Below are 26,481 nucleotides of genomic sequence, written 5' to 3'. Positions count from 1 at the left end.
ACTACTACTGATAATAATAATAATAATAATAATAATAATAATAATAATAATACCCGGTACATAAAAGAGAAAAAGTAAATACAAACCCTCTGCATTTTCATATTTTTAAACAGGCATAGCTCAGACGCCTTGTTGTCCTCTGAAGGACCCTTCATAATTCAAACATGGCGGCGTCCGTAAGGGTGTGCTGTGCCCTCCGCATCACATTCGGAGGTGAATTATTCTTCTTATCTTTCGCTGCCTGGTTGAAAAAGTTATATGTCGGAGTATATTTAGAGTATTTATGTTTAGAAGTGTGACTGTTTGGTTACGGTGAGTTGTGTTTACTGACACAGGGCAGGCCTGTCGTGATCAGGGCTGTCAGCAGGCAGGTCTAAGCAGCAGTAATTTCAGTGCAGTCAGAAATACTTCTTCGGTTTTACACACTTGTACAAGAAAATTGAATAAAGCCGCTGACATTACGTGTGTTTTACAGGTTGCGTGTTCCTCGCTGTCTAATAGTAATAATGGTAAACAGTCCCCCCAACAAACTTTATTCAAAATTGTTTGGATTTTAATCTCGCCCTGCTTATAAGTAGATTTAGACGCTTTTGAGAAAATAGTTGTGCAATGGTTGAGTAACTTACATGCTTTAATTCGGAAACACATTTGTTTCACCAGAACATCACTTTATTTCAGTGAAATCTCAGCTTTTATTAGGTTTTACTTTCCTCACTATCTCTATCTATGTCTTCTCTGGGTAGAAAACTTTTATTATGCAGTCTATGGTAGAAAACTGGGGAAGTGGCTGATGCTCTTTCTAAAGGAGAAGCCAATAAAAGCGTTGTGCTTGATTTGACGGTCTAATCCTTTAAATTATAATTTATAAGCCTGATGTAAGCTGTTGTCTTGGTGTGAAGTGTTTTCTGTGTGTGTATTAATTCATGTGCGTCTTTGTATGTTAAACCTGCTCGGCATTATGCACATAATCTAGTTCTGATACATCTGTCTTTCCTTTGGTGGATGACTCTCTCTCTTTCAGGTGCTGCACCACTCCGTGCAACATGGGGAGCAGTTCAGGTATCCCACTTTGCAAGTGGAGCCTCAGCTGCTTCTCTCCAAAGGACCCCCGCACCTCCACTGTTACCTGCAACAGTGTGGCAGCAAACTAGACATGGCAGCTTCTTCAATAAGTGTAAGTATTTGAAAAGCTTCCCATTATCCTTTCGCCATTTTAACTGTATAATTTATTGCTTCAAGTTGCTGTAGCTTCACTATGCTTTTCTAGTTGATCCAATACAATAATATTATAATTCTTGTAAACCAATTAGACCAAGGTGGAGACCCTTGGTAAACTTTTTTGAAGTTGTTGTGTTGTGAGTTTCAGTGACCCCTTAGTTTCACCGAAGGGAAATGATACAGCATGCAGTAGTAATTTAAACAATAGCATGGCAACTTCTAGTCCCTTTCCTGTTTTAACATGAAGAGAGAGTAGTTAGTTACCTATTAAGTTACAAGACGTGGATATTTTACAAGCACAGAACATGTAAAGCGAGTAAACACACCAGTGCAGATGTCATTCAGGACCACATTGGTTTTGTTTGTACGTCGTTAAAAAGGCTCCTCCACATGCGGCGTACCTGCTGCTTTAATAATGAATCACAGTAGAAAATCCAAAAGACAAGTTCTATGTCTTTTCAGCGACTGTAAAAAACATACTGCTGAGGGAGAAATTCATCAGGGCAGACACATACAGGGAGAGAGAGACAGGAAGAGTGGGGCACGCTGCTGTTTACAGCAGAGGTGTAGGTGTGTGCGTGTGGAGAAAAGAGAACTGAAGGTAAAGGCAGCAGATTCAAGTAGCCTCGGCTAGTGATTAAACACTAAAAAAAGAAGGATAATGAAGTGTAATTAAAATAGTGAAATAAGAAATAACCTAGGCTACTAAAAATAGAAATACACCCCGCTGATTTTCCCTTTAGCAGATGCAGGTACATGTTAGCAGAGCTTATTTGGACAACATGTCAGTTTGATGACAGCCTTTTTAAATGGGCATATATGGAGCTGCTATTTACAGTTACTCAGACATGTAAATGTGTTTTCTAAACATGTCCGCCTTGTGATCACAGGAATACGCACACATAAACATTGTGAAACACCAACAACCTATCGTGTTCCACTGAATCTGTATCTGGGCTCATATTTCTCCATGAAGAGTTTTAAAATATTTACTCTCAGCAGAGTTTTGGTTTATTAATTTATTTTCATTGTTTTCAAATGGGCCTTATCTGTTGATGTACTACAGGTGCTAAACTGGACCTGCGATACTGTATCTCCACTTTAGGTGCCAGGTCTTTGTAAACACGTGTTCAGCAAAGTTGTTGGTAGCCATTTGTCTCACAATCGTTGCTCTTTGTTTTCTGTTTTTACACTGATAAAATGGAGAAAATATATTGACTGATCTTTAGAGCTGTTTATGTTTGTTTGCTCATAAACGTGTGTGTTTACAGTGACGGCTGAGGAGTTGTGGAGAGGTGTGTTGGCGGAGTCAGGCGCCGGAGCCAGGAAGGGTCGAGGGAAGAGAACCAAACGCAAACTGAAGAGGGACCTGAACCGAGGACAGAGCATTGGAGAAGGTGAGACACCATCTGTCTGTCTTTCTTTTGGTAAGAGCAGGGCAATAAAACAATAATGATAATGATTGCAATATAATTTTCCTCAATAACAATATAACAAATTTTGCTATGTATTGTTAATAAATGTTTAATTTAATTTATTTGAATCACGAACAAATTAGCAATTAATTTTTCTATTAAGATGTTTATTTTGTTGAGGAAAAGGGACTGAAAAAAGATGTACTAAATATATAAAAAAGATTTTATCATGATGTTCTACCTCAGATTTGTGAAGTGATCCACTCTTTGGCATAAGTATTTGTCACGTTTGGACCATAAAGAGTAGTTTAACCACTCTGTTAACCATATGTTTTTTTATTTAATTTTCACTCAGGAGCAAAAAAAAAACTGCCTTTAAACTTGAAATAAATAAGGATTTGACATTTATTGTGAATTATCAATATCAAACAGTATGAAATGTTTTTATCGCAGTAACATCTTTGGACATATCGCCCTACTTTTGGTCTCTGCTTGATAACATTTATCTGCTAAAATTTCTCCTCCTTTTCTGTGAAGTTGTGTGCTGCTTTGCTGATGGACACGACACACTCAAATATTCAACAAACAATGTTGATGAATTTATTACACTGCTCTGCTAGGAGAGCAGTTAGTCTTAATTCATTCTGCCTGTTCTCTTTTTCCTGTTTTCACTTTTCTTTTAAGAGGAAATATCAGTCTGCATTCAGTCTCAGTCTCGATGTCACTGTCTTGTCAGCTTGTCTCTGCTCGTCTTTGCTTTCACTTTAATTAAATGTCTCTAAATTATTACTCAATCCCTACTCATGATGGTGGTGAAAAAGTATTAAATTATCTCATTTAAAATTAATCAAATTAATATTTTGTATTCAATTGTAATGTACTTAGGTATATTTAGGAATACTTATACTTAAATAATTCTGCTCATACCTCATAATCATGAGGAGTATTCTGGGTATTTCCACATAGCAAATTTTATACTGTCAATTTTTTTTAAACATGTAGACACCTTAAACTCAAATATATCTGTGGTAGATTACCTGTTTGTTGATGTACTGTATTCAAGTAAGATGTAAATTTTTTGTTATTCGCTCCTCTCTCAGTTCTCCATGTACTAATAACAAAAGACATGATGTACTCGCAATAAATAGGTTTATTCTATGTTTGTGCTGGAATTTATTTTCTAGCGTGAGATATATAGCGATCTTTCCTTCTCTTGCACCCTTTAAGTCTTCCTCTTCTTGTGTTCTCCAATTTCCTGATTGTTTTTTCTCTCTGGCTGTATCTTTAACCCACAGGTCGCGGCGGTTTTCTCTGGCCTGGTCTGAACGCTCCGGTGCTGAAGGATGGGACTCTGCAGAGCATGAGTCGAAGAGGCGAGACTGAGCAGCAGGAGGTGCAAGCTGAACTAGGTACAGAGGCAGAATGCACCGAATACTAACAAGCAGGCTTTAGCTTCTGCAAACACAGACGTACAAAATTACATAAATTATTTATCACATACTGATGCACCTTAACACTGCAAGACTGACAGGCCAATAGAAAAAATACCCCCAACATTTTTGTTCTCTTTAGCAAAGCCAAAGAGCAGTTATTTTATGGGAAAATAGTCTTTTCAAGACCTACTAGGAAACAACAGCTTGGGAAATTATGTCTTGAAGAGGCCCTATGGGGTTGTCTTGTCTAAGTTCAGTGTTGCTAAAACCCATTGTGTGTATCCTTAAGGTCTAACAAACGCCTCAAGTGCATTTCATTCCTTTTAAATTTAAATCCAGCATTGTTTACATCCATGTTTACTAGCTTGCAATTTCTGGGAAGTCAAAAACGCACGTGCTCTACTGAACTGTTCGGAACTAATACATGTACTGTTACGTGAGGACAAAAACTCCACAGGGCACCTTTTAATTTTGAGAAACATGAGCAGCAACAGCACCACTGGTGTGAGATGAGAAGCTACCAGTTTGTCTCCCCTGTGATCTCATTTGTTAACAGTAATTACACAGTTCATTTGACGATGACAAATAGCTTCAAAGTTTCATGTGTATCATGTGCTCTTGGAAATAAGTGGTGGCCTCGGCCTGTATGTTCTCGGGGCTTCAGCGCTAAATTTGTTGGTTGTGTCTTTCTGCAGTGCGACTGAGAGATGAGTGGGAGAGGAAGAGGAAGATGAAGGTGAAGAGGGAAAGAGGATGGACGGGAAACTCCTGGGGGGGCATCAGCCTGGGCCCCCCTGACCCTGGACCAAATGGAGGTAAACAAAAATGCAAAAACTCACACAGTGTAGAAACATGTAAATGTTGGATGGATGATGCAGTAGAGGAAAAGCCTATTAGGACTGATGAGAATGTGACTAAAGTGGGACAATTTCCTAATTTTGAAAGACACAGACTCTGTTTTTGGGTGAGAAACCTAAATGACCACACTGTTTCATTCACATTTAGCACTAGGGATGACAATGTTGGTTGGTCAGTCACCTACTTTGGTCCCGACTGAAAAATCTCAACAACTATTGGATGCATTGCTAGGAAATGTTGACTCCTTACTGTTAGTCAAGCGCAATCATCAAATAAAATTTCTTGTTGTCCGACACCTGAAAACTCTTATCAGCCTTATCTAGGGCTAAACGACTTTGAAAAAAATATCTAATTGCGGTTATGTTTACTAGCATTGCAATTACAATAGGATTTGCGATATTGGACGGAATGATAATTTTTACATAATTATTCTCATTTTCATTGAAAAACTTAATTTAAATGATTATAGTGTGATTTATTTTTTATTTTTTTTGCAAAGATCTGTACCAAACAAAGATGTTTTCTTAAGTCTAGAATATGATGCGTAGGCCAGGACATCTCTGCAACATGACAATATTTAATTTAATATGGCATTTTCACACATGGCATTTTGATTTTGATTAACTGTTCAGCCCTAGCCTTATCTGTACTTTATGTTAAGTGCTAATTAGCAAATGTTAGCATGCTAACACCATAAACCAACTCAGGGAACATGTTGGACATTATAACTGCGAAACATCAACATGCTAGCATCATCAGCACTCTGGTGGGAGCATATAGATCGAGTACGGCCTCACAGAGCTGCTAGCATGGCTATAGACTCTTGTTGTGTTTTTTTAAATAAGTCAAGTGGGTCTGACTAATGAGTTTGCAGATGCAAAAGTCTATGTACATAAATGGACATAATCAGGATCCAGACCCAGTGGCATTCACTGCAGTTTTTATTTTCATGTACTATATTGCCTACCAGTTGAGTTCAACACGTTGCTCTAACCTTTCAGATTAACTGCAGGCAGAGACAAAAAACAGCCAGCACCTGTGAGTTTGTCTGACCGATTTAGTAAGAAAAACACGAGAGAGTAGCAGGAAGTCTATGTAGTGCCCGGGGGTCATTTTGTAGAAAAAATATTGGCGGACAGATTGGTAAACCAAGCAAATTCATTAAAAAACTGTACACGGATTATCAAACTTAGTGAACGGATTGCTAAACTGAGTGCGTGGTTTAAGGGAAACTTTGCTTCTGGAATATGCATCTGGCATTCAACATAAACACGGGGAATAGACACAGCTACGAGTGGCTGATCGTCACTCTACAGAAGAGGACACGCATTTGAAATCCTTAATTTATTTGAAAAAATTATTAGTGCATGTTGATCGTTCTGTGGGTATAAATGACAAATCATATAACCATAAAACTAACTAATCCTGACTCCTTTTGTTCTGAAGGCCAGAGGTCCTTATCAAAAGTCTCACTGTTCCATAAACACAATTTGACAGAGAGCTTCTCCAAGTATTGTTGCACCTTACAATTTGTGTGCTTAATTTCCATTGTGTGTGTATATATATATTTATTTTTTTCTAGCAAATGACCCCAGGGGCCCCATAAAAAGCAGCCAGTGTAACTAATTAGAGTAATGATGGCTCAGTTCCATTCAGGTGTGGCAGCGAGTCACAGTGCACAACACCGGGTCCCTGGCACACATAAATGCCATTATTAATACTATTAGTTACACCTGTTGGTTTTCCTGCCTTGCCTTATAGGTGGTTTTGTTTTTTCCTCATGATCTTTGTTTTTTAATTGACGGCCAGCTGTACAACGAATTCAATCAGTTTTCCCCTCGCCATCTTTTCAGCTGTGCCTGCTCTACCAGGAGGATTTATATCAGAACTTTGCGTTGAGGTTGATGTATGTAATATCACTTTCAACACTTTATTACAGTCCTGAGGAACACCTCTGGTTGAAATCAACCTGATTCACTGATGGAGCTGCTAGCCTGCTGTTCCCAGCCCTATTACACTGTTGGATTTAAACTTTGATCTTTGCTTGAGTTTAGTCCAATTACCTCAAATTGCCGACAGATGAGGGACGAGGCTTTGCAATCGCAAAGCACATTTTCTTGCTTCTTGCTCCATCTTCTTGTAATCAAGTGTCTTCTTTGCTCGCTGTTCCTTTCGCATCCTCCTCTGGTTTCTTTTTTCTAATTTCCTATTGATATTACGTTACGTATTACGCCGTGCTAACAAGCGCTCACACAGTGAAATACACTCGTGCTCTCTCCTGCATGTATTAACACTTTCTGTCGCTCTCACTCACACACACAGTGCACACTGGGACTGGTGACTGTGATGTAGTGAGAGCTGTAACTAGGTTGCTCGTCTCTGATCAGGTTTAGTTTCTAACAGATGGTGAGCTAATGTCCCAGCTGAGGGGTGTGTGTGTGTGTGTGTGTGTGTGTGTGTGTGTGTGTGTGCGTGCGTGCGCGTGTTTGAGCGAGAGAGAGAGAGACTGTGTGTGTGTGTTCTCTCTCCTTGGAGCCTTTGAGTCAGCTCTCCTTTGTTTGTTGTTAATTGGTTAGAAGTGAACAGGCTGCTGTTGGGAGACTAACACCCTTCAGAGGTCACTGACAATGAAAAGTGTCAACTCTTTACACTGCTGCAAGGACATCTGGGTATTTGTTACGCTAGCAGGAGTCTGGCTTAATCTGTTTACAGGGTCTGTGAGTGTGTGTTCTTGTGCCGAAATATGTTTGTGTGTAGAAGCTTTTTTTAATCTAAACATCTTTCTTTCTTTTCCCCTCTCCACAGAAACCTACGAGGACTTTGATTCACGTGTCATTGAGGTGAGTGTCTCTCTTTCTGTTGACTAAACAAACCGACATAATCAAACAGAAGCTTGACTTGTCAGCCAAATTGTTCTACTTCGACCGTGTAGAGCGCTGCATCACAAGTTTATATGTTGTATTTTTCTACTTACATATTCATTAATTCTGTTATTTTTATTCCTGAAACATTTCCTGTCAAGTAGCCTTGAAAAAAACTTACCAGTGGATGTTGTTCCAAATAATTACACACAATGATCAGTCAACACATAAAACTAGACAGCTACATCGATAGATACGTTATTGATCCTGAGGGAAATTTAGCTACATTCAAAACTGATTAAAATATTAAGAAAACAGCACTGAATTTGTATGAAAACACTACCATTCCGCACACAAACATATTAACTATCATAAAAGTGTCACATTAGATATATTGAGAAAACTAAGAAGGCCTCATAGTGGGGAGCTGTTTTCAGGAAACACAAAATGGTGGAAAATCCAGTGTTGCGTGTACACATGGATGGTGTTGGAGGCACATTTTCTGAGCAAGGATAGCTGCAGTTGAGCATTAAATGTGATGTTGTTTTGCAGCTGCAGTGTGGGGAGATTACAGTTCAGTCATGACTTGTTTTTTTTAGCGCTTCCTGAGGCCAAATAGTGTAATTTCTAGAAAGTCACATTTGCATTCATGTTTGAAACATAGGAAATGATTTCATCAACCCCAAAGCAGTGTTCACTCACACACCTAACTGTCCACCCTGCCAAAAAACAAAAAGATTCTACAGCAGGGAGCTCATCCAGACCTTTTCAGACCTGAAGAGAAATTAGCATGTTTTAAAATAATACGTTAATAGGTAGTTATGGATGATTCATATTGAGAAAAATCTTGTTTTGAAGTTAGAGAAATCACCTCTTCTCAAATGAGAAGTGTTTTTATTTATCATGTTTTTATTAACACCAAATCTTCAAGCTAAAGTTGCAGTGGCCGAGTAGTACTAACTGAAAAAGATTAAAGAGGGAGAATCAGCCGTATGGACAGACCCAGATCATTTAGCTTCTCTCTCTGTCGTACTGTTTTTGTCTTAATTCAGTTAGCACTAATGGACCCCACTAAACTAATGGGGGTAATGCCACAAGGTCACACTCATGTACACAGTAGTTTAATGCAGGAAGACCCAAATGTGCACCTGCCCCACAAACGCACACACTAACTTGCACCTGGGTATCCCACCCATGCACAGATTTAGTCAAATACACATTCCGTACAAAGACTTTCGCGCCGTATCCACACACACACAACATCAGATTGTGTGTGTGTCACATTGCTAGTCTTCCCTCGCCCTCCTGCCTGCATAAATAAGAATGGTGTCACAGACATTAGGCTTCCCCCTGGAAACAGACGCTTTTATGGTGCCATCTCCCTCTATAAATATATCTTACATGTGTGTATCTCGGTGTGTGCGCCACCACTATAAATTCAGGCCTAATGAAATGAAAAGGGCTTACTGGAATGAAAGCCTTGTCTCCCAAGGACGATGATGCCGGCATGCCATTACTGAACACTTCCGAGAGGGAGGGAGGGAGGGAGGGACAGAAAGTAAGGGAGGTAGAAGGAAAGTTGGGAGAGAGACAGAGGAAAGTGAAAAGATAGAGGAGAAAGGTTAAGGATATTTATTAAATCTATATATTCAAACATATTTAAAACATGGACTCCTATAAACTGTTCGGGATGTAATGATAATTATTTACTGTAAAATATACTTATTGTTGGGTACATTTTACAATACTATTGGTATTACGTTACACACGTTCAGGTACAGATACCATAATGATACTTTTTTCCCATACTTTATATTACATACATATATTTGAGGAAACATGTTTTTTTTTTTGTCTTTTAACAAAAAACATCTAAATCAGCCCCACAAGAACTTAAGTTACAAAATTAACTTTAAATTTGTCAAAATTTGAATTTAAATCCTGCTTTGTCCTGTCTCTGAACAGACATTTGATGCCAACTTCTCTTACTTGACCGTTTTAAGCGCTCAGTGCTACAGACATATTTCAGTCGAGTTCCCAAAATCATATTGAGGTTTGACGACCAGCTTTAAAATAGATGCTTCAAAATGAATCATTTTAGCTGTATAGATTCAAATGTTTACATCTAAAATTTGGGGTACCTAAGGGATTATTATATTCTCTGAAACATTTCTAGTGCAGGGTTTTGTGCGTCAGTTGTGTGTGACAAGGTCTTAACCCAGATAACTATATTTATTACGTTACTAAATTAAAAGTTAAAAGTAGTGGTAATCTTTCCAGGTGGTTGGTAAATTTGGGTGTCAAACAGCTAGTTTATACAGTATCCATTACAAGGCTAGTTTATGCAATTTCTACTTGTTAAATAAAATGAAGTTCAGGTGAAACTAGCAAAATATTAAATCGCATTCATCAATATATTATATGTAAAATATAATAATAACACATGTGTTATCAATATGAACCTGACCCATTGTGGGGAAAAAAACAGTGAGTCAAATTTACAGTGTGTAATGTGAGATGGATCACCTGACTTTGCAGCTCCCCTCAGCTTTATGGAGCTTTCTGCTGTCTTTAAGTACATCTTTTGGTTTTCCAGCCCTCAGCTTCACTGTTTTGGTTTAGTCTCACTGCTCTCATCAGTGTTGTTTGCAGCAGTAACTGTTCTGAAAAATATCTAATAAATCCACTGTATGCTACCTGCCCAGCACCAAAGTTTGGTGGAGTTTCTTGAGAGAAAGTTAAACAGTTAAAGAAAGACTCTTCTTCTTTTCAGTATCAAACATCTAACAAAGCATTGCAAGCCTTCTGCTAACTGCTATTGGCGGTCTTTATGAGTAAATGAACACAAATACAGCAATTTCATGGTGGTAGTCTTCTGTTCAGTAACGAGACACAGCGAAATATTTCTTTAACTATAAATCAAAACCCAGGCCGGAGAGAAGTATGGCGGGAGTCCAATTAACCCCTTGCATTGGCTATAAACCCAGCTTCACATGGACCAGAAATCTAAATAAATAAATTTTGTTGATGCTCCTATATGCTGGATGTGTAAAAGCAAGGTAAAATTTAAAAATATGTCAATGTTGTCTTTATAAATTGTTGTGCTGCCCCAAAGAGGGCAAAATAATATAATAAATGCAGGATCAGGTAGAGGTGTGTTAGGGCATGCAAGAATACATCAATTAAAAACATACACAATAATGTATACATGTAATCCAATACAATAACTTACAAACTACTGCCTCGAAAAAATCTGCATGTCTGTGGTATGGTCTCAGTAAGAAGTGCAATCAGTTGGACCTTCGAGAGATGAAAAGGAGAGCGAGGGATGACAGAGAGCAGAGGTAAGAGTAAAGAAAAGGAGGACAGTTAGAGTGGAAGAAAGAAAAGAGATGTTCATGGCCTCTCTCCAAGTACAGCAGCCACTTGGACAGGACTCAGTGATTTCATTAACAGAGATGGAACGTTGTCTGTGTCAGAACAGGGGTTTTTCTCTTTTTTCCGAAGTCAACAACCTTGAAAGTTTTGCTGAAAGTAAACAGACAGCTGGCCGGATGAGAGAAACTTTGCGAGGACATTCAATTGGATTAAATGTTGTGCCTAGTGGAGCTCACCGAGGCACCCACAAAAGTAACATCTAAAATTCATTTCACATAAAGGGTATTAATACAGCTTGATAATTAATTGGTTAAAAGCATTACTTGTGATTCTGGCTTTTAAAAGTTCATATCCTATCTCTTCTATATGTGTAATTTGAAGAAATAAGATCCTGGTGCAATTCATGAAGATGTTTTGTAATTCAAGAAACTACTGTTGTTTTTGTCTTAACAACATCAAAGATGGCCACTTTAATTATAGTACTTAAGATAATAGAATTTCATGTACTTTCTATTCATACATTTGAAGATTAAAGCCTTTCTTCAGGAGCAGGATGGTTTGTCAAAATTTATTTGGGAACATTGCGTTCATTAAAGTTCATCGAAGTATACACATCATGGTGCATAATAGTTTGTTTTAAAGCACACTTTCCAAAATAGTTAATTATAAGTTTATTTTAGCCACCAGTTGGAATGATGTTAAGTAAAATGTAGGCCTGTTAAAGAAGAACAGAAATTAATCACATTATTATAATGGTGAGTTGTAGCGTTGACCCTGATATGAAATTGAACATCCAATAATACACATTTTACTTTACAAAGATGTTTATAAGGACAATAATGTTGAGTTGTTGAAGAGCACATTTCTCATGAAGTCTGTATATTCACTTAATTTGACTGTAAATTGCTGACAAACAGCTGTTTCAATTAATTGTGAGAAGTTCTGTTGTAAGAGATTTATTTACACTTTTAACTGGTTTAACTTTTCCTACATAGTTCATACACCATGTGGGAAAAGTTAAGACAGATTATGTCTGTTTAAATTATTGTGGACTACTGTGGATTCTCTTTACTATTACAATAACAAACACATTCACTTCTGTGTGATTTGCATGACACATGGTTTCCTGAGCCTACAGGATTTCTTAAAATACTTCACAACAGACTGTTATTTTGATGGTCTGTGTCTGAGATTTCGGCCATTATTACCTATTTTTAGCCCAAGTTTTTAAATTAACACAGATTGTAGACATAAACAATTAGCATAAAAATAGAAGAATTTTAAATCTATGAACTATAATGTACAAAAATATCAGAGCAGGTCCTGAGAATAAATAGGCTACATGACCATGATATTAAGTACTGATAAAATGGATGTAATGTATTAAGTCAGATATTAAAGCTGCTGTAGGCAATTTATTTCAGAAGCATTTTTGAAATTTTCTTTACATCCTGACAGCAATCAGTAAATCAAATGCTCTGACACAAAAAAATTCCAAAATCCAGTATCTGTGGCTCTTGCAGGACAGTAATAAGTATGGTCAATTGGCTGGCCTAGCTTCCTTAACTAGCTACCAGCCTAACTAGCTACCAGCCTAACCAGCGCACTCTGCCCGGGCACTCATGCACATGAAATTGTATTTGGGGGGTGTGGCTTTGGAGGCTTGAATGGGGGTGAGTGGGATTTTTTTGGTTGGATACCTTCTTCTTAGTTTCTCCAACGTTACCTATCCCAGTGTTGATATGTAATAATTCTACAACAGGGATTTGTCCTCTACAGCACAGGATTGAAGAAATCCTTTCAGTTGTGCTGGAGTAACTAGACTCTTTAAACTGTTCAGTGTTTTTGCAGAGTCAACAGCACTTCAGAGAAGTGTTATGCATTGTTGGAGGCTTGTGCTCTCGCAGCACCTTCTGCTTCCATGTGGTGAAAACTCCTCCCCCTGCGCTGCAATGTTACAGACAGATACAGATAGGGAGACATGCAGCAGCAGATTGAGAAAATAAGAGATAAAACAGAAGTGAGAGTGAGCTAGAAGCATCCTCCCACCGCCATGCTGTCGCTCATCTGGTGGGAAAAAAATCTCATCTGCCCATCTGCTCTGCTGCTAGTGCTGCGCCAAAAACTGCTGCTTCTTCACCTAAAATGAAGAATGCAAAGCCCAAAAGCTCAACATCACCAGAGACATTCACACACACTTCTATTAGAAACTGGCTGTAAGTAGCTAAAAGCCAAGTTGAAACATGAGAATTAATAACTTGTTGAATTTTGATTTACAAAAACAGCGTTTGAGATCCCATCTGGTCGGGATTCCATGATCTGTAATTACACACAAGCGGAATGCTTACACTTCAATTTAAGCGATAGATAGAACTAGTAATTACTGTATACACTTAATGTATACGTGTTTGTTTAAGGTAGAGAAAGGTAAGAAAACATTACAAGTCTGTGGACCTAAAGAGAGACATCACCGTGTGTGTGTGTGTGTGTGTGTGTGTGTGTGTGTGTGTGTGTGTGTGTCCTGCAGGGTTGTGTTTTCAATGTTTGGTGTGTGCTGCTACCCTGACCCCAATCCTGCTGCGGCCCTGCAGTCAAATTATAAATCCTTTACTGAAATGTGTGTTATATAACTAGCGAAGCTGAAGGCAGATCTTGACTTTGAAGTTCCATCAACTGAAATTCAACACTGTTCGGTCACTTTACGCTTTCTCTCACTGATGAAAGCGTTAAGGTGAACTGTGGGGCGGGGAGGGCTTGGCCCTGAAAGGCTGCCGGTGATCTATGTACAAGCTGCACGTAGAAAAACATGGCACAATAGATATAAACAGACACATAGCACATGTGGATCCACTTAACGGTGGTTCTTTTGAGATACTGAGTGGAAAATTGGCTTTGGTGGATGTTTTGATGATAGAGGTTTAGTTTTATGCTTCTAAACTTTTTGTTTTTGACTTTTATCATTGGTTTTAGGGTCAGTGTGTAAAATTTTTTGTGCCTAATTGTTGATACTTATTGATACTGCTGATACTGTTGTATAAAGGGGTTTGCAGTATAAATTGTCAATATGAATTCTCCCACTGTCTCGTTTGCCATTGTTTCTGGTTTTCTCTCTTTCTTGGTTTTGCCCATTTTTCTTACTTCATTTTCTTACTCTCTGTTTGTCGTACTCGCTCACACACAGTCACACTCACAATATGAGCAGCGAAAGCTTTAAAATCTCCGAAGTCATAAAAGTCATGTTTGCTTTCGTGTCTTTTCCACAGGTTGAATAAATATTTGATGATGGATTTTATTGAATGTATTTTCACTTCTTCACTTGTCTTCTCACCTCACTGTTGGACTAAATATTCTTGTATCTGTGTAGAATTTTAGATGCACTGTTGGGTGTTTACTATTAACACAACATGAATTCAGTACACCACCACAAACAGAAATAACCACAGTATTTTAAAGTTGTTGTTTTTTTTCCCACAACAACAAATCTGATATCGGCACAAAAACAAAACCCACCCACTACCACACAGCCTCAGCAAAGCTAGCACACCTCCAGAAGACGCAACACAGATTTATAAGTGAGTGTTCAAATGACATCTCTGACTTTTCAGAAAAAAAACCTTCACAAAGATAATATTTCCTGCAGAGCTTCTTTATGAAATCACATTAGATTATACAGGTCTTCATATTATTGTGTACAATAAACCCTGTTTATTTTAATGAAAACTAATACCTGTCACTGTAAATTGCATCATTTCACTCTTTTTAGAATTAAAGCTGCACTAATCAAAATGTTTATATGAACAATGGATTGAAAAATTTTCACTTGGAAAGCATTTTAGTAACATACAAATGAGATATCTCCCTCAGGAGGTATTGGAGCTAAAAAGAGTGTTTTTATTGGACTCGTATTCGCCAAGAAGCTAGCCGTTAACATGCTAACGTTGCTCCATATCTGTGAGATGTGTAAACAGGCAATTATTTGCTATCATGTTTGCCATAACAACGTTATAAGGTTATAATTCATAGCTTGTTGTGAAATTCTGAAGAATCAAATTAATGCAGCTTTAACTATAAAATGATAAAATAGCTATAGTTGGCTTATATGCTTAAAACTACTTTTTTTTCACACATTGTGTGAAGAAGAGCACGCCATGAACATATCTCAGCGGTGCTCTAATTATATTAATTAACTCAGCTTAATTACCTCATAAGTTGTTAGTTTTATATATCACAGTGAAATTCAGCACATCCGCTCACACTCTATGTTAGATTTGTGGTGCATTTATATCTCCGCTACAGAAACCTTCTACTCTTCTCACACTCATACTCAAAACACCATACAGTCTCTGTTTCATAATTTATTATTTTTCTCTCTCTCTAACACACACACACACACACACACACACACTGCATGCACCTATCTGCATGCTCAATAAAACACACCCAAACTGTTCGTGACAGAGACCTTTTTACTGTCTGTTGTTCTGCTGTGTCACTCTGCCTCCTCTTCCCCTTTTTCTGTTTCTGTTGTTATCTTCTTTCTGACCGTTGCATCTCCTCCTTGGCCCACTCTCTCTCTCTCTTCACTGGTCAACTCCACACCTCCTCTTTCCTCCTTTTTCTAATTACTTACACCTTTGCTCCACTCTCATCTTCCACTCCTTCTTCCTGTGAGTGGTGTATCAATGCTGCCCCCTGGTGTTTCCAAAGTCATATTGCAGATAATTGATCGTACTATAATTGAGACCAACACCATAATACTTGTTGGGGCAGCTTTGTGGGAACCAAAAAGCTAGATCTCACAAGTTGAAAGCGCTGTTTAAGGGTTAAGACTTAGTTTTAGGGTTAGGAGTAGAATCAGGTTAGAGTTCAGGTTTGGTTAAGGCATATGGGAATGCATTATGTCAATGACGGGTCCCCACAAAGATGGTGACCCAAGGGTGTGTGTGTGTGTGTGTGTGTGTGTGTGTGTGTGTGTGATGGATGACTGTGAGCTCTGCTTACTAACCAATCAATGAAGGTCACTTTAATCTGGACAGGCATTCCAGACACACACGCGCACATACACAAATGAAATGCTTTAAAAGTCTGTCGTAGAAGAAGCTGCAGCACAACAACATGAGGGAGGTCTGGGATGGCATGAAAACCATCACAGGCTGCAAGAAGAAGGGCAGTATGGCAGGAGAGGGGGATGCTGGGAGAGCAAACCAGCTAAACTGTTTTTTTAACAGGTTTGATACTCCATCTCCCACAATCAGCAATGGCCCACTTCACACCCCCATGTCCATCACCTCCCCCAATGCCACCCCCATGTCCATTACCACCTGCAGACCACCCCCACCCTCCACACACATGGACAGTTCAACACCTCTCCCCACCACCATCATCAAGGATCAGGTGAGCAGAAAGCTGAGGAGGCTCTGTCCAAGGAAAGGAGCGGGCCCGGACAGAGTGTGATCAAGGATGCTTAAAACCTGTTCTGCTGAACTGGGGGAGCCACTCCAGCATGTCGTCAACCTGAGCCTGCAGCTGGGGAGGGTGCTCTGGAAGATGTCTCATCCCGGTTCCAAAGAAAAAACACCCCAGGGAGCCTGGTGACTTCAGACCAGTAGCACTGACATCACACATCATGAAGACCTTTGAACGGCTGCTGCTACATGTCCTCAGACCCCAGGTTCACCATGCACAAGATCCACTGCATTTTGGATACCAGGAGAAGGTGGGCGTGGAGGATGCCATCCTCTATCTGCTCCACAGGGCCTTTCTCACATCTGGACAAGGTGAGCAGCGCTGTGAGAATGGCGTTTTTTGATTTCTCCAGCGCCTTCGACACCATCCGGCCGCTCCTGCTGAGAGACAAGCTGACAGAGATGAGGGTGGACCCACGCTTGGTGACATGGATTACGGACTACCTCACAGAGAAACCACAGTACGTCAGACTGAAGGGCCACACGTCAGACACTGTGGTCAGCAGCACCGGAGCACCACAGGGGACCGTGCTCTTTCCTGTCCTCTTCACCTTGTACACATCTGACTTCCAGTATAACACCGGGTTCTGCCACATGCAGAAATACTCAGACGATACTGTGATAGTTGGCTGTATCAAGGATGGACAGGAGGAGGAGTACAGGAGCCTGGTAGAGGACTTCGTGAGGTGGTGCAGGACCACCCATCTGCAGCTGAACACCTCCAAGACCAAAGAGATGGTGGTGGACTTCAGAAGGAAGAAACCACATCTCCAACCTTTGTCCGTCGAGGGGGTCGATGTGGAGTTGGTCAGGACTTACAGATATCTGGGGCTGCATCTGGATGACAAGCTGGACTGGACAGAAAATATGGACACTCTCCACAGGAAAGGGCAGAGCCCTCTGTACTTCCTGAGAAGACTGGGGTCCTTAAACTTCTGCAAAAAACTGCTGCAGATGTTTTACCAGTCTGTGGTGGCCAGCGTCCTCTTTTATGCTGTAGTTTGCTGGGGAGGAAGCAGCAAGAAGAGAGATGCCGGTCGACTGGACAGACTGGTGAGGAGAGCTGGCTCAGTGGTGGGCTCAGAGCTGTCCATACTGGACAACACCAACCACCCTCTGCACAACACCTTCATCAACCAGAGGAGTGTGTTCAGCTGTCCCAGCCCAGCTCCACCAACAGACTTAAAAACTCTTTTGTCCCCCTGGCCATCAGACTGTACAACAGCTCCTAGTCAAAGACAAAGCCAAGACAAAATAACAATTTCTACCTCCATCTGCACTCCATTTTGCACTGTTTACTGTTTTTGCACTGTTTTACTGTGTTATAAGTTATTTTAATTCTTTAATAATTTATTAAATTTAATAATTTTCTATTTTAATATAGGTTTAATGTATGTTTAACGTATGTATGTTTCATATGCTGCTGGATACTTGAATTTCCCTTGGGATAAATAAAGTATGGATCTATCTATCTGTAGTGTTAAATCTGCAGATGTTTTCACACACACACACACACTTCTTTTTGTCAGTTTAATAACTATTGGCCTGATGAGCACTGACACAAGACACTGGACATTTTGAAAGGTTTGCTGTACAAGAATATTTAATGATTATAACATGTTATCTACATTATGAGCCACATATAGTTGTATTAAAGCTGTGGTTGGCAACGTTGGACAACAAATAAGAGACAAAACACCCCTTCCCTCAAGTCTCCCCAGAACACAATTTAATGTGCAGACAGTGCACAGACAGAGAGAGCAGGGAGGTAGAGAGGCAGATAGGCCAGCCAATCATTTCAGGCCGTCCTGTGACTTTGACAGATACCAGATTTTTTTTAATGTTTGTCAGAGCATTTGATTTATTAATTGTTGCCAGGATGTAAAGGTAATTTCATCCTCCTTCTTCTACCTTAAGTAGGTTTAACATGATGGCGAAGCAGAGCTGAAAGCGGCCTGTAGAGGTTCGTTGTTGTTTATTTTTGTTTAATGTCATTTTACAGGTGAAGAGTGTGTTCAACATGACCGCCAAGGAGGGCAGGAAGAGGTCCATTAGCTGTCTGGTCGCCGTTGGAAATGGCAACGGAGCTGCAGGTTTGACACTGATAATTAAGCATAGATTATGACTCTGGGAACAACTTTAAAATTATATATAAAACTTTGAGTTCTAAAAACATGGAACAGATCCAGAAATGATTTTGACTGTTTGAATGTTTTTTACAAAAGTTGAAAAATATCTTAGAAACCCTTCAGCGTCTATAGATGGGGAATGCAGGAAATGGTTTTGACAGTTTTTTAGCTCTTCAGAAGTGCGCGGCAAAATAAAATAAAACTGCTGAGGAAACTCCTGAGATTCACCTGCCTTCAGCCTCAGCAACAAACAATACCATGAACTTTTCTTCAACTTAATCTCTTTTCTGACACACTGAGCTCCTCTGCCAGTGTGACCTTACAGTGTTATTCATTTTACTCCCAGAGGTGTTTTAAAACTGACTCTCCCTCCCTCCACCAGGTTTTGCGTTGGGTAAAGCAGCAGACAGAAACACAGCTCTGAGGAAGGTACGACTTCTCATTCTAAATAAAATAATCATTAAGTCAGTTTTTGTGTTAATATCCCCCAGTTTGTGGCTTTTGTAATGTCTTGTGTAGTGTTTTGTCGTATCTTTTTACATGTTACAACACTGCAAAAACTGAGCTCTCAAAAACAAGAAAATATTATATATAATATTAATTAAAATATGCAAGATATTTTGCCTTCAATTAAGATAATAAATCTTACTAAGATTTTAGTTTTTGCAGTGATGTAAAATCAGACATTGAGCACCCCATATACAAAATGGCATGATCCTTGTTTCACTGCGAAGCTTCGACTGTGAGATTGGCAGTCGAATCAGACTCCGCTCATCGAAGCATCGAATCTTAGACTATTCGGCGTCAGCCCTACCACATTACAATTTGTTGGCCCTCATTTTATGCATACAATCCAAAGATCAACACAAAAACAACTGAATTGCTATGTGGCCTAATTAACTGATATTTGCTCCCATCAAATTTTTGTAATACATTTTGTGTATTACCCTGTGTCTGATTCAATCCTGGTACATTAGAGACGTCATAAAATCTACTTAACCTGGGGCGCTTAGTGACAAATCCCCAGACCCTTTCCATGTTAGAGTCCCTGTAGAGTGTTCTGCTAATATAGTAACATAATTCAAACTTTCCATCAACAAATGACACTGTGTTTTTGTTTCTGCCTTTAACTGTGATCTGCAGGCCAAGAACAGAGCTATCCACTACTTGTACTATATAGAACGATACAACAACCACACCAGTAAGTGATTGTGTATGTCCGTCATTCACTTTTCCTCCTAAACCTTCCCCATCCTCCTCCTCCTCTGTTCATTCACATCCTTCCTTTTCATGTTTTCACCGCCCTTGAGCCACTCGAAGTGTTTCACTGCCTTCTTTTAACAACATAGTTTCTGATATGTTTTGTCCATCAGTTTGGAAATTTACAGCTCTAAATGCATCAATATGTATGAGTCCGGCTGCGTGGCTATAAAGAAAATGCTAGTCTGAGAGGTGAATCAGAGCATTAGCTAATTCAAAACTCTTCTTTTTCGCAATTTGTGTACAAAAACAGCACCATAGTTCTTGTATGTATCCAAATTTGACCCAGAATCCAAAAGTTTATTGTAGGAATGCACCGAAATGAAAATTCCGAAAACCGAATATAATGAAATACTTTCCTGAACACTGAATACCAAACAAGGTGTTTCAAATTTTTTCCATTTATTTTGCCTTTCTTTTTACTGTTGCATAGATTGAATAGTCAAAATGTGCTTTTTACTCAGTGTTTCCCACAGGATTTGGAGAGACTATGGTGGGTGGGTCCGAGGCCCGAGAGGGTCCGATAAAGGAAATTACATGTGTCCGGTTACTTTTAATGGACACATGTAATGTTTTATGCTATCTTTGAATATAATCCAATTAATCTTATTTCCATACTGTATAGACACCTTATTGTGAAAACCGGACGTTGTCACATGTGTATCCTCGCTCTAAATTCATAAAGTCCGACCCAATATGATAAATGTTGTATGTGGTTCTCGTATCGTGTAACATGAAGACTTCATAGCCTCTCTTCAGGTAGGACTCTCCACCTGAAACACTTGTCCTTGTAAAGAGAGAAAATGACAGGATGAAGTTGCCAACCTGCCTGTCAGCTCGCACTGGTCCATTTCGGTGGATTTAACATAAAGGCTTGAGTACGTGTGCACTCCAAATGTAGGTGTGGCTAGATTAATTGCCTTCTCATAAACGAGTGACAGAAACACTAAAAGCGGGTCAGACCGTTTGTTTTGTAAGAAGTCAGCCACAGATGGAGTGGATGTGCTAGGAGACAATTCAGCGGGACAGTGTCTACAAATGGCGATTTTTGCGTCTTTCACAGACACTTAAAAATAACCTAACCCGGAATGTATATGTTTGCAGCGGTGATGTGGAGAAACTCTTGACTATGGCGATCCTACAGAGACTGATTAAAAGCCTTTTAAAAAGGTTTTTACAGTACAGCAGGATCAGCCCTACTTACTTCCTTTAAATGTGTTTAATATTTTTTATTTGCTCCCAGTCCGTTTCATACACCCTGATGCAGCCGTTAAAATAAATGGGTTTATGAGCAGTTTGGTAGGGATATTGAAATACTGAATTTTAATATGAACATAGGCTATCTGTTTAGGTTAGTATAGCTTTCTAAGGCCTACTATAGAGACTGTGTTCATGTTCCATCCCACCTTTTGCGATGTGGGTGGGATGGTGAGCACATTTTATGGCAATGAATGAGTTTTCATTTCATTGCTTTATGAAGTTAATTTAGAACAATGTTTGGAACACTTTTGAGTGTGTTAAATAAATTAATCTCATTTTTGAAGTGGCGACAAGTTTTTTTTTTTTTAAAGTGAGGGAGAACGGCCCGAGTCTTTTAATGTGGAAACGCCGACACACAGCCGAGCTGAAAGAATAAGGCTGATAATTTTTATACAGCTCATGAGAACACTTTTTATCAACGCATTATTATAGACTAAGCCTGTTCATTTAGACATTCACACTGTCAACGACTTTCTGTCTCCCTGCATGTGTCAGATGCGGGCATGCTACTGTCGTATTTCTGAAGTGTTAAAGTTTAATCCTCGTTTGTGAGCAGAGCGGGACACAGCAACACAATAAATCTGTATGTGTGTAGGGGAGGGGCGCTGTGACTAGCCTATCACAGAACACGGACACAGTCAGCTACCCAATGAGGATTTTTATTCAATCCGAGCACAGATATTGACTCGTATTACTCGTATAATACTTGTACTCGGCAAAAGTGCTTTATCCGTACCGGATACTCATTTTAGCCGAGTATCCGGCTCAACTCTAGTAATTGATTTACGCTGTAGACCGCGTTAATAATTTTCTCAACATCATAATCTTTAGCTTTCACGTCAGCAGCGTAAGTAATACAATTTTAAGCTCGTTGATTTTGTATGCAGTTGATGACCTTTTGTTCTCATGATTCAACTGGTTTTATGCTGATCCAAGCTATAGAAGTGCTCCAACTGTGAATCGCATAACAACGTCCAAAGGAAAAATTCAAAATTAATGGGACTTAACTTCCCTTCTCTTTTAGTCATACTGCCCCTACTCTTTTCTTATTTTCCCCTTCTTCCTCCTTAATCTCATCCACTACGGGGGCTCTTTCTCCCGATTCCTCTTTCCTCTCCCCTCTTGTCTACCACTGTCTGCTTATATCACCTGCTTGTACTCTACAAGTGACAAAAAAAGATTTGTGAAAGGTATCAGAGTTAAAATGCATTGCTTGTACTTTATTATTGTAAAATGCCATTTGGCTGCTGCTGCTGCTGCAGGAGAGCAAAGCCAGAAAGATTAATGTGTATGAGTCATCAACTCTCCACTGCGCCCACCGGAGAAGAAAGTTAGCTTCCTGCTTTGGCCCCAGACCAGACACAAAGTGTCTGTGCAATCCTATATTTCCACCCAGTTTGAGCCTTGAAGCCAGCTGTCACCGTGCGACCATCTGCAACCTGTCTGGACCGTTATGTGATTGGTTGTTTGTTTAGTTTGTAACATAACATTAAATTTAATGACAGATCAGACAGCATCAAAGTCATTTTGTCATCATTCCTCTGTCACCTTTCAGGGGGCACTCACCGAAGCCATTGTCGCCTTTATTGGGAAAAGATTTTTTTAACCCAGCTGTTTGTTTCTAACACGGTCAATGTTGTGAATGCATCAGCCGTCACTGAATCCAGGGACCAGATTACCTGCAGGCCGGTAATCACTCGGGTTTTGGTGGCAGTCCAGATCTGGGATGTCTTCCATCAGAAGATTAACAGTTGTCGTAATTGTTATGCTGTTTCAATGTGTTGGGTCGGAAAGTCCAACATCTGGACAGCTCCGAGTTGGCCACTAAACATGTTTTGATGGGAAAACAAACCTGATCTTTTTTTTAAAAGGAAAACATAAGGGAGGTTTGTAAGTTGGAGAATTGGTAAGATCTGACAGATGTTTTAGCTCCCCCGACTTTCCACTTGTTGTTCTGGGCACTAGTATTCACACTCTCTCAGGACCAGGTGAATATTCATGTGGCTACAGTGGTGATCAGTAGAAATAATTGAACAATCCAAAGCCAAACAGAATTAGAATAAATTTGAATGTGGCAGCGAGTTTGGTTGTTTTTGTTTTGGGCATTTCCAACCTTTTGGACTGAACAACCAAACAAACCATTGTCAGTTCTTTTTGTTTTGGCTTCAAAGTCAGGGTTGACTTTTAGATTGGAGTTCTTGATTGAAAAAAAAATCCTAATATCTGAAATATATGTGCCAGGGAAGAATGTGTTTTTGTCTGCTTTGAGTTTGTCGCTGTTTAGATCTGTGAGTCATACACACTCTTCTAAATGAACCTGGACCTCCTGCAGCCACAGCAAATGCTCAGCTCCCTCTGTGGTATGCATGTGTGTGTATTTGACATTTAGGTTTGCATTTTAGATTTCTTCACCCAGCGGGATGTCTTCTTAGCACCAAATGTTCTACTGCTTTTACTGCTTCTCTTCCGTCCTCTCCTTTTATTCCTCCCATAACTCCTTCCTCTATTATTGTCACAGCATCCAAGTGCAAAACGTACTTCATTAGGGGTATTAAATTCCAACTGGATGTCTAGAGGACGCAGGGACGGCAGTCAGTGAGGTGTTTTTAAGAGTTGCACAAGAGCAAGATTTTAACCTCAAGCTGTGGGGCTTTCTCAGGATTAATTTAGCAGCACACAGCTCCCATTCAGGGACTGTGTTTCTGAATAACTTATTAGCCACAGCTGCTGCAGTGAGCAGGAGGCGCTGGCAAGTGGAAGGACATCTGGTGGGCAGGTAGAGAAACACAAGACCTGAGGGAGAACAGGAGAAAAGATGCATAACAAAACACAAGTGCCTTCACTGGCACAATACACGCGAAAATAATTAGAATTTTTGTCCTGTTTATTATGTACCAGTTTGGCTGTTTTGTTCTCTCCCTTTCCCCTGGTAGATGTCCAGCGTGCGTAATTGTGTAATTCAATTGTCGTTGTCTTTCCTCTCCCAACAGTTTATCATGACATTGAATCCAAATTCAAGAGGACAACGCTCCGCATGAAGAAACAAAACGAAGGTGCGTCTTGAATTGCTAAGTATTTTGTTGGTAGAATATTGGTTAAGTTTGGTGTTGAGGGGAAACTGGTTTTACCATGATAAATACTACAATGATAGAATATAGTGCTTTGTTTCAATGGATTTTTTTTTCTGTGGTTGTGTGTGTGAAAAAATTATAGAGAAATTACTATATTACACTGGATGTCAATATTAAAAAATGTACACATACCATAATAGAAAACTTAGCATTGTTCACCAAAATCAATGATATCAATGTGTGCATGTTTGTGCTTGATTCTCTGTCTCTGCAGGTTATGGTCTTCACTGCCACCGGGCGGTCATCACTCTTTGCAGGCTGATCGGCATACAGGACATGTACTGCAAAGTAGAAGGATCAGTCAATCTCCTCAACATCACCAGGGCCCTCTTCACAGGATTAGCCAATCAGGTGAGGTCATGTTGTGATAGTGGGAAGGAATGTGGGAGTTTTCAGGAATTTGTTTTTATTGCTACTTGAAAAAGCACCACACAATAAAAGAGAAGTTAGGACCTGCTGAGTTTGGAGTCTCCATAACATCTCTCCTCTTCTTCCACTCTGCAGGAAACCCACCAGAAGCTGGCGGACAAGAAGCAGCTCCACGTCGTCGAGTTTCAGTCGCAGCGAGGGCCGCTGCCCATGGTGGTTGCGAGTCCTAAAGACGGGGCACGACCCAACCCGGAGCCTGAGGACGAGATCCCCAACACCCGTCTGCACTGGGACGACGTACGAGCCGCACAGGGAACCAAACGCTCGATCTGGGCGGGTGTCAAGCGTACCATCTGGTAGTGTGGGAGTGGGAGATGAACCACAAGACAGATGATTGGACTGATAGAGGCCACAAGTGTCAGATTGAGGGTCGGACTTTTGGCTTTGTCCAGAAAAGCTAAAAAATATCTGTGGAAGAAGAACATTTTTTTCTCAAGCAGAATATCAGTTTTTGTTAATTATCTATCAAATCTAGTGGATTGTGATTGTTATGTCAACTGAGGACTAAATTACATGTTTCTCAAACTGAAGGCATCTCATCTGAAAACATAATTCTCCGGACACACCCAGAATTGACGCTCAGCAAAATATTAACTCCCAAGATATCAATGTTTCCTTTATAACTGTAAAAGATTATTCTAGTTCCCTATCCACATGAAATTGTACTAATGGAATAAAGTATGGATATGTAAAAACGTGATATGTACCTTTCTGTCTCAGATGCATTAAATAATGTCTTGTTATGTACTCGTCCTCCATAACAGAAAGATTACCAGTTTGATCATCAAAATAACAGAGCTTTATTTATAAAAAGTGATTTTTCTGGACTAGATGTCTTTCACGCTAAGCTACTGATTGTCTAGACAAACAAAGAGCTCAATTACTGAAATTAAGATTTTCTAGGGGACTCGGGATCTGATAGAACTGTGTGTTTTCTAACATGGTTTGCACCTTATTTGTTTTAAATAGGGTTTTAGTCTAATTGTAGGGGGAACCAGACTGGTAATCAAGAACAAACTAGCTTTTTCCAGTAGTTGAGGCATTCTCTGTTTGTGTCTGTGTTTTTAAAGGAATAGTTCCACATAATTAGATGAGAAGATCTACCACACTTAACTATGGAGCAGATGTTTGGCTTTATTGCTAAAACGGGTATTACCTATGATAGAAATGTAATCAAAAAGAGCAGCTGACCTTGAGAGGATCCACCCAGCCAGATCAACCATACCAGGCACCACGGCCGGTCCTGTGATTGTCCCAGAGGAGAGGAAATGGAGCCAGGATAGGAGACGTGCTGGCCTAGCATATAGGCTGCTCCTGGCTAATATCCTGTCTGCATAAATTGGGACTCGGTTAGACCAAGCAACAGGAAGTCCGACTGTTGTGCCCACATCTTTACAGAGACCTGCTATATCAACATCCCAGATCATGCACTTTCTGGGCGGCGGTAGATACTGAAATAGGTACATAAATTAAATATATTAAGAAGAAGAAGCTCATCTGAAATTTTACAAGGTTAATGATTATGAATGTTGCAATTTGTGGTAAAAGAAGCCAATATGGAAGATTTTATTGGACTTTAATATTTGTAACCCACAGAAAACAATCCACAAATGTGTACTATGATGCGCAAATATTTCACTATCT

The 26,481-nt window shown here is 39.7% G+C and overlaps 1 protein-coding gene across 1 annotated transcript; it reads left to right on the top strand.

Annotated features, from left to right (window-relative positions):
- The first annotated feature begins 113 nt into the window (after positions 1-113).
- On the top strand, positions 114-25,537 carry mrps5 (mitochondrial ribosomal protein S5). Its single transcript, XM_038737785.1, has 12 exons — positions 114-213; positions 1,022-1,174; positions 2,490-2,615; positions 3,929-4,042; positions 4,762-4,881; positions 7,730-7,764; positions 18,631-18,721; positions 19,140-19,186; positions 19,901-19,958; positions 24,268-24,330; positions 24,623-24,759; positions 24,913-25,537. Exons 1-12 carry the CDS (start codon positions 165-167, stop codon positions 25,135-25,137), a joined length of 1,218 nt encoding a protein of 405 aa, XP_038593713.1. The 5' UTR covers positions 114-164; the 3' UTR covers positions 25,138-25,537.
- The last annotated feature ends 944 nt before the right edge of the window (positions 25,538-26,481 follow it).

The sequence above is a fragment of the Micropterus salmoides genome, unplaced genomic scaffold, assembly GCF_014851395.1.
Source record: "Micropterus salmoides isolate LMB-PRFRI ecotype aquatic unplaced genomic scaffold, ASM1485139v1 Ms_hic_scaffold_22, whole genome shotgun sequence".
Classification (NCBI taxonomy): domain Eukaryota; kingdom Metazoa; phylum Chordata; class Actinopteri; order Centrarchiformes; family Centrarchidae; genus Micropterus; species Micropterus salmoides.
The sequence above is the reverse complement of the archived record's forward strand: the minus strand, read 5'-3'. Positions and strand labels throughout refer to the sequence as shown.

Coding starts and splice junctions, on each gene's coding strand:
- mrps5 (XM_038737785.1), top strand. CDS start 165: ATGGCGGCGTCCGTAAGGGTGTGCTGTGCCCTCCGCATCACATTCGGA. Junction 1,175..2,489: donor TGGCAGCTTCTTCAATAAGT/GTAAGTATTTGA, acceptor GTGTGTTTACAG/TGACGGCTGAGGAGTTGTGG. Junction 19,187..19,900: donor GAAACACAGCTCTGAGGAAG/GTACGACTTCTC, acceptor TGTGATCTGCAG/GCCAAGAACAGAGCTATCCA.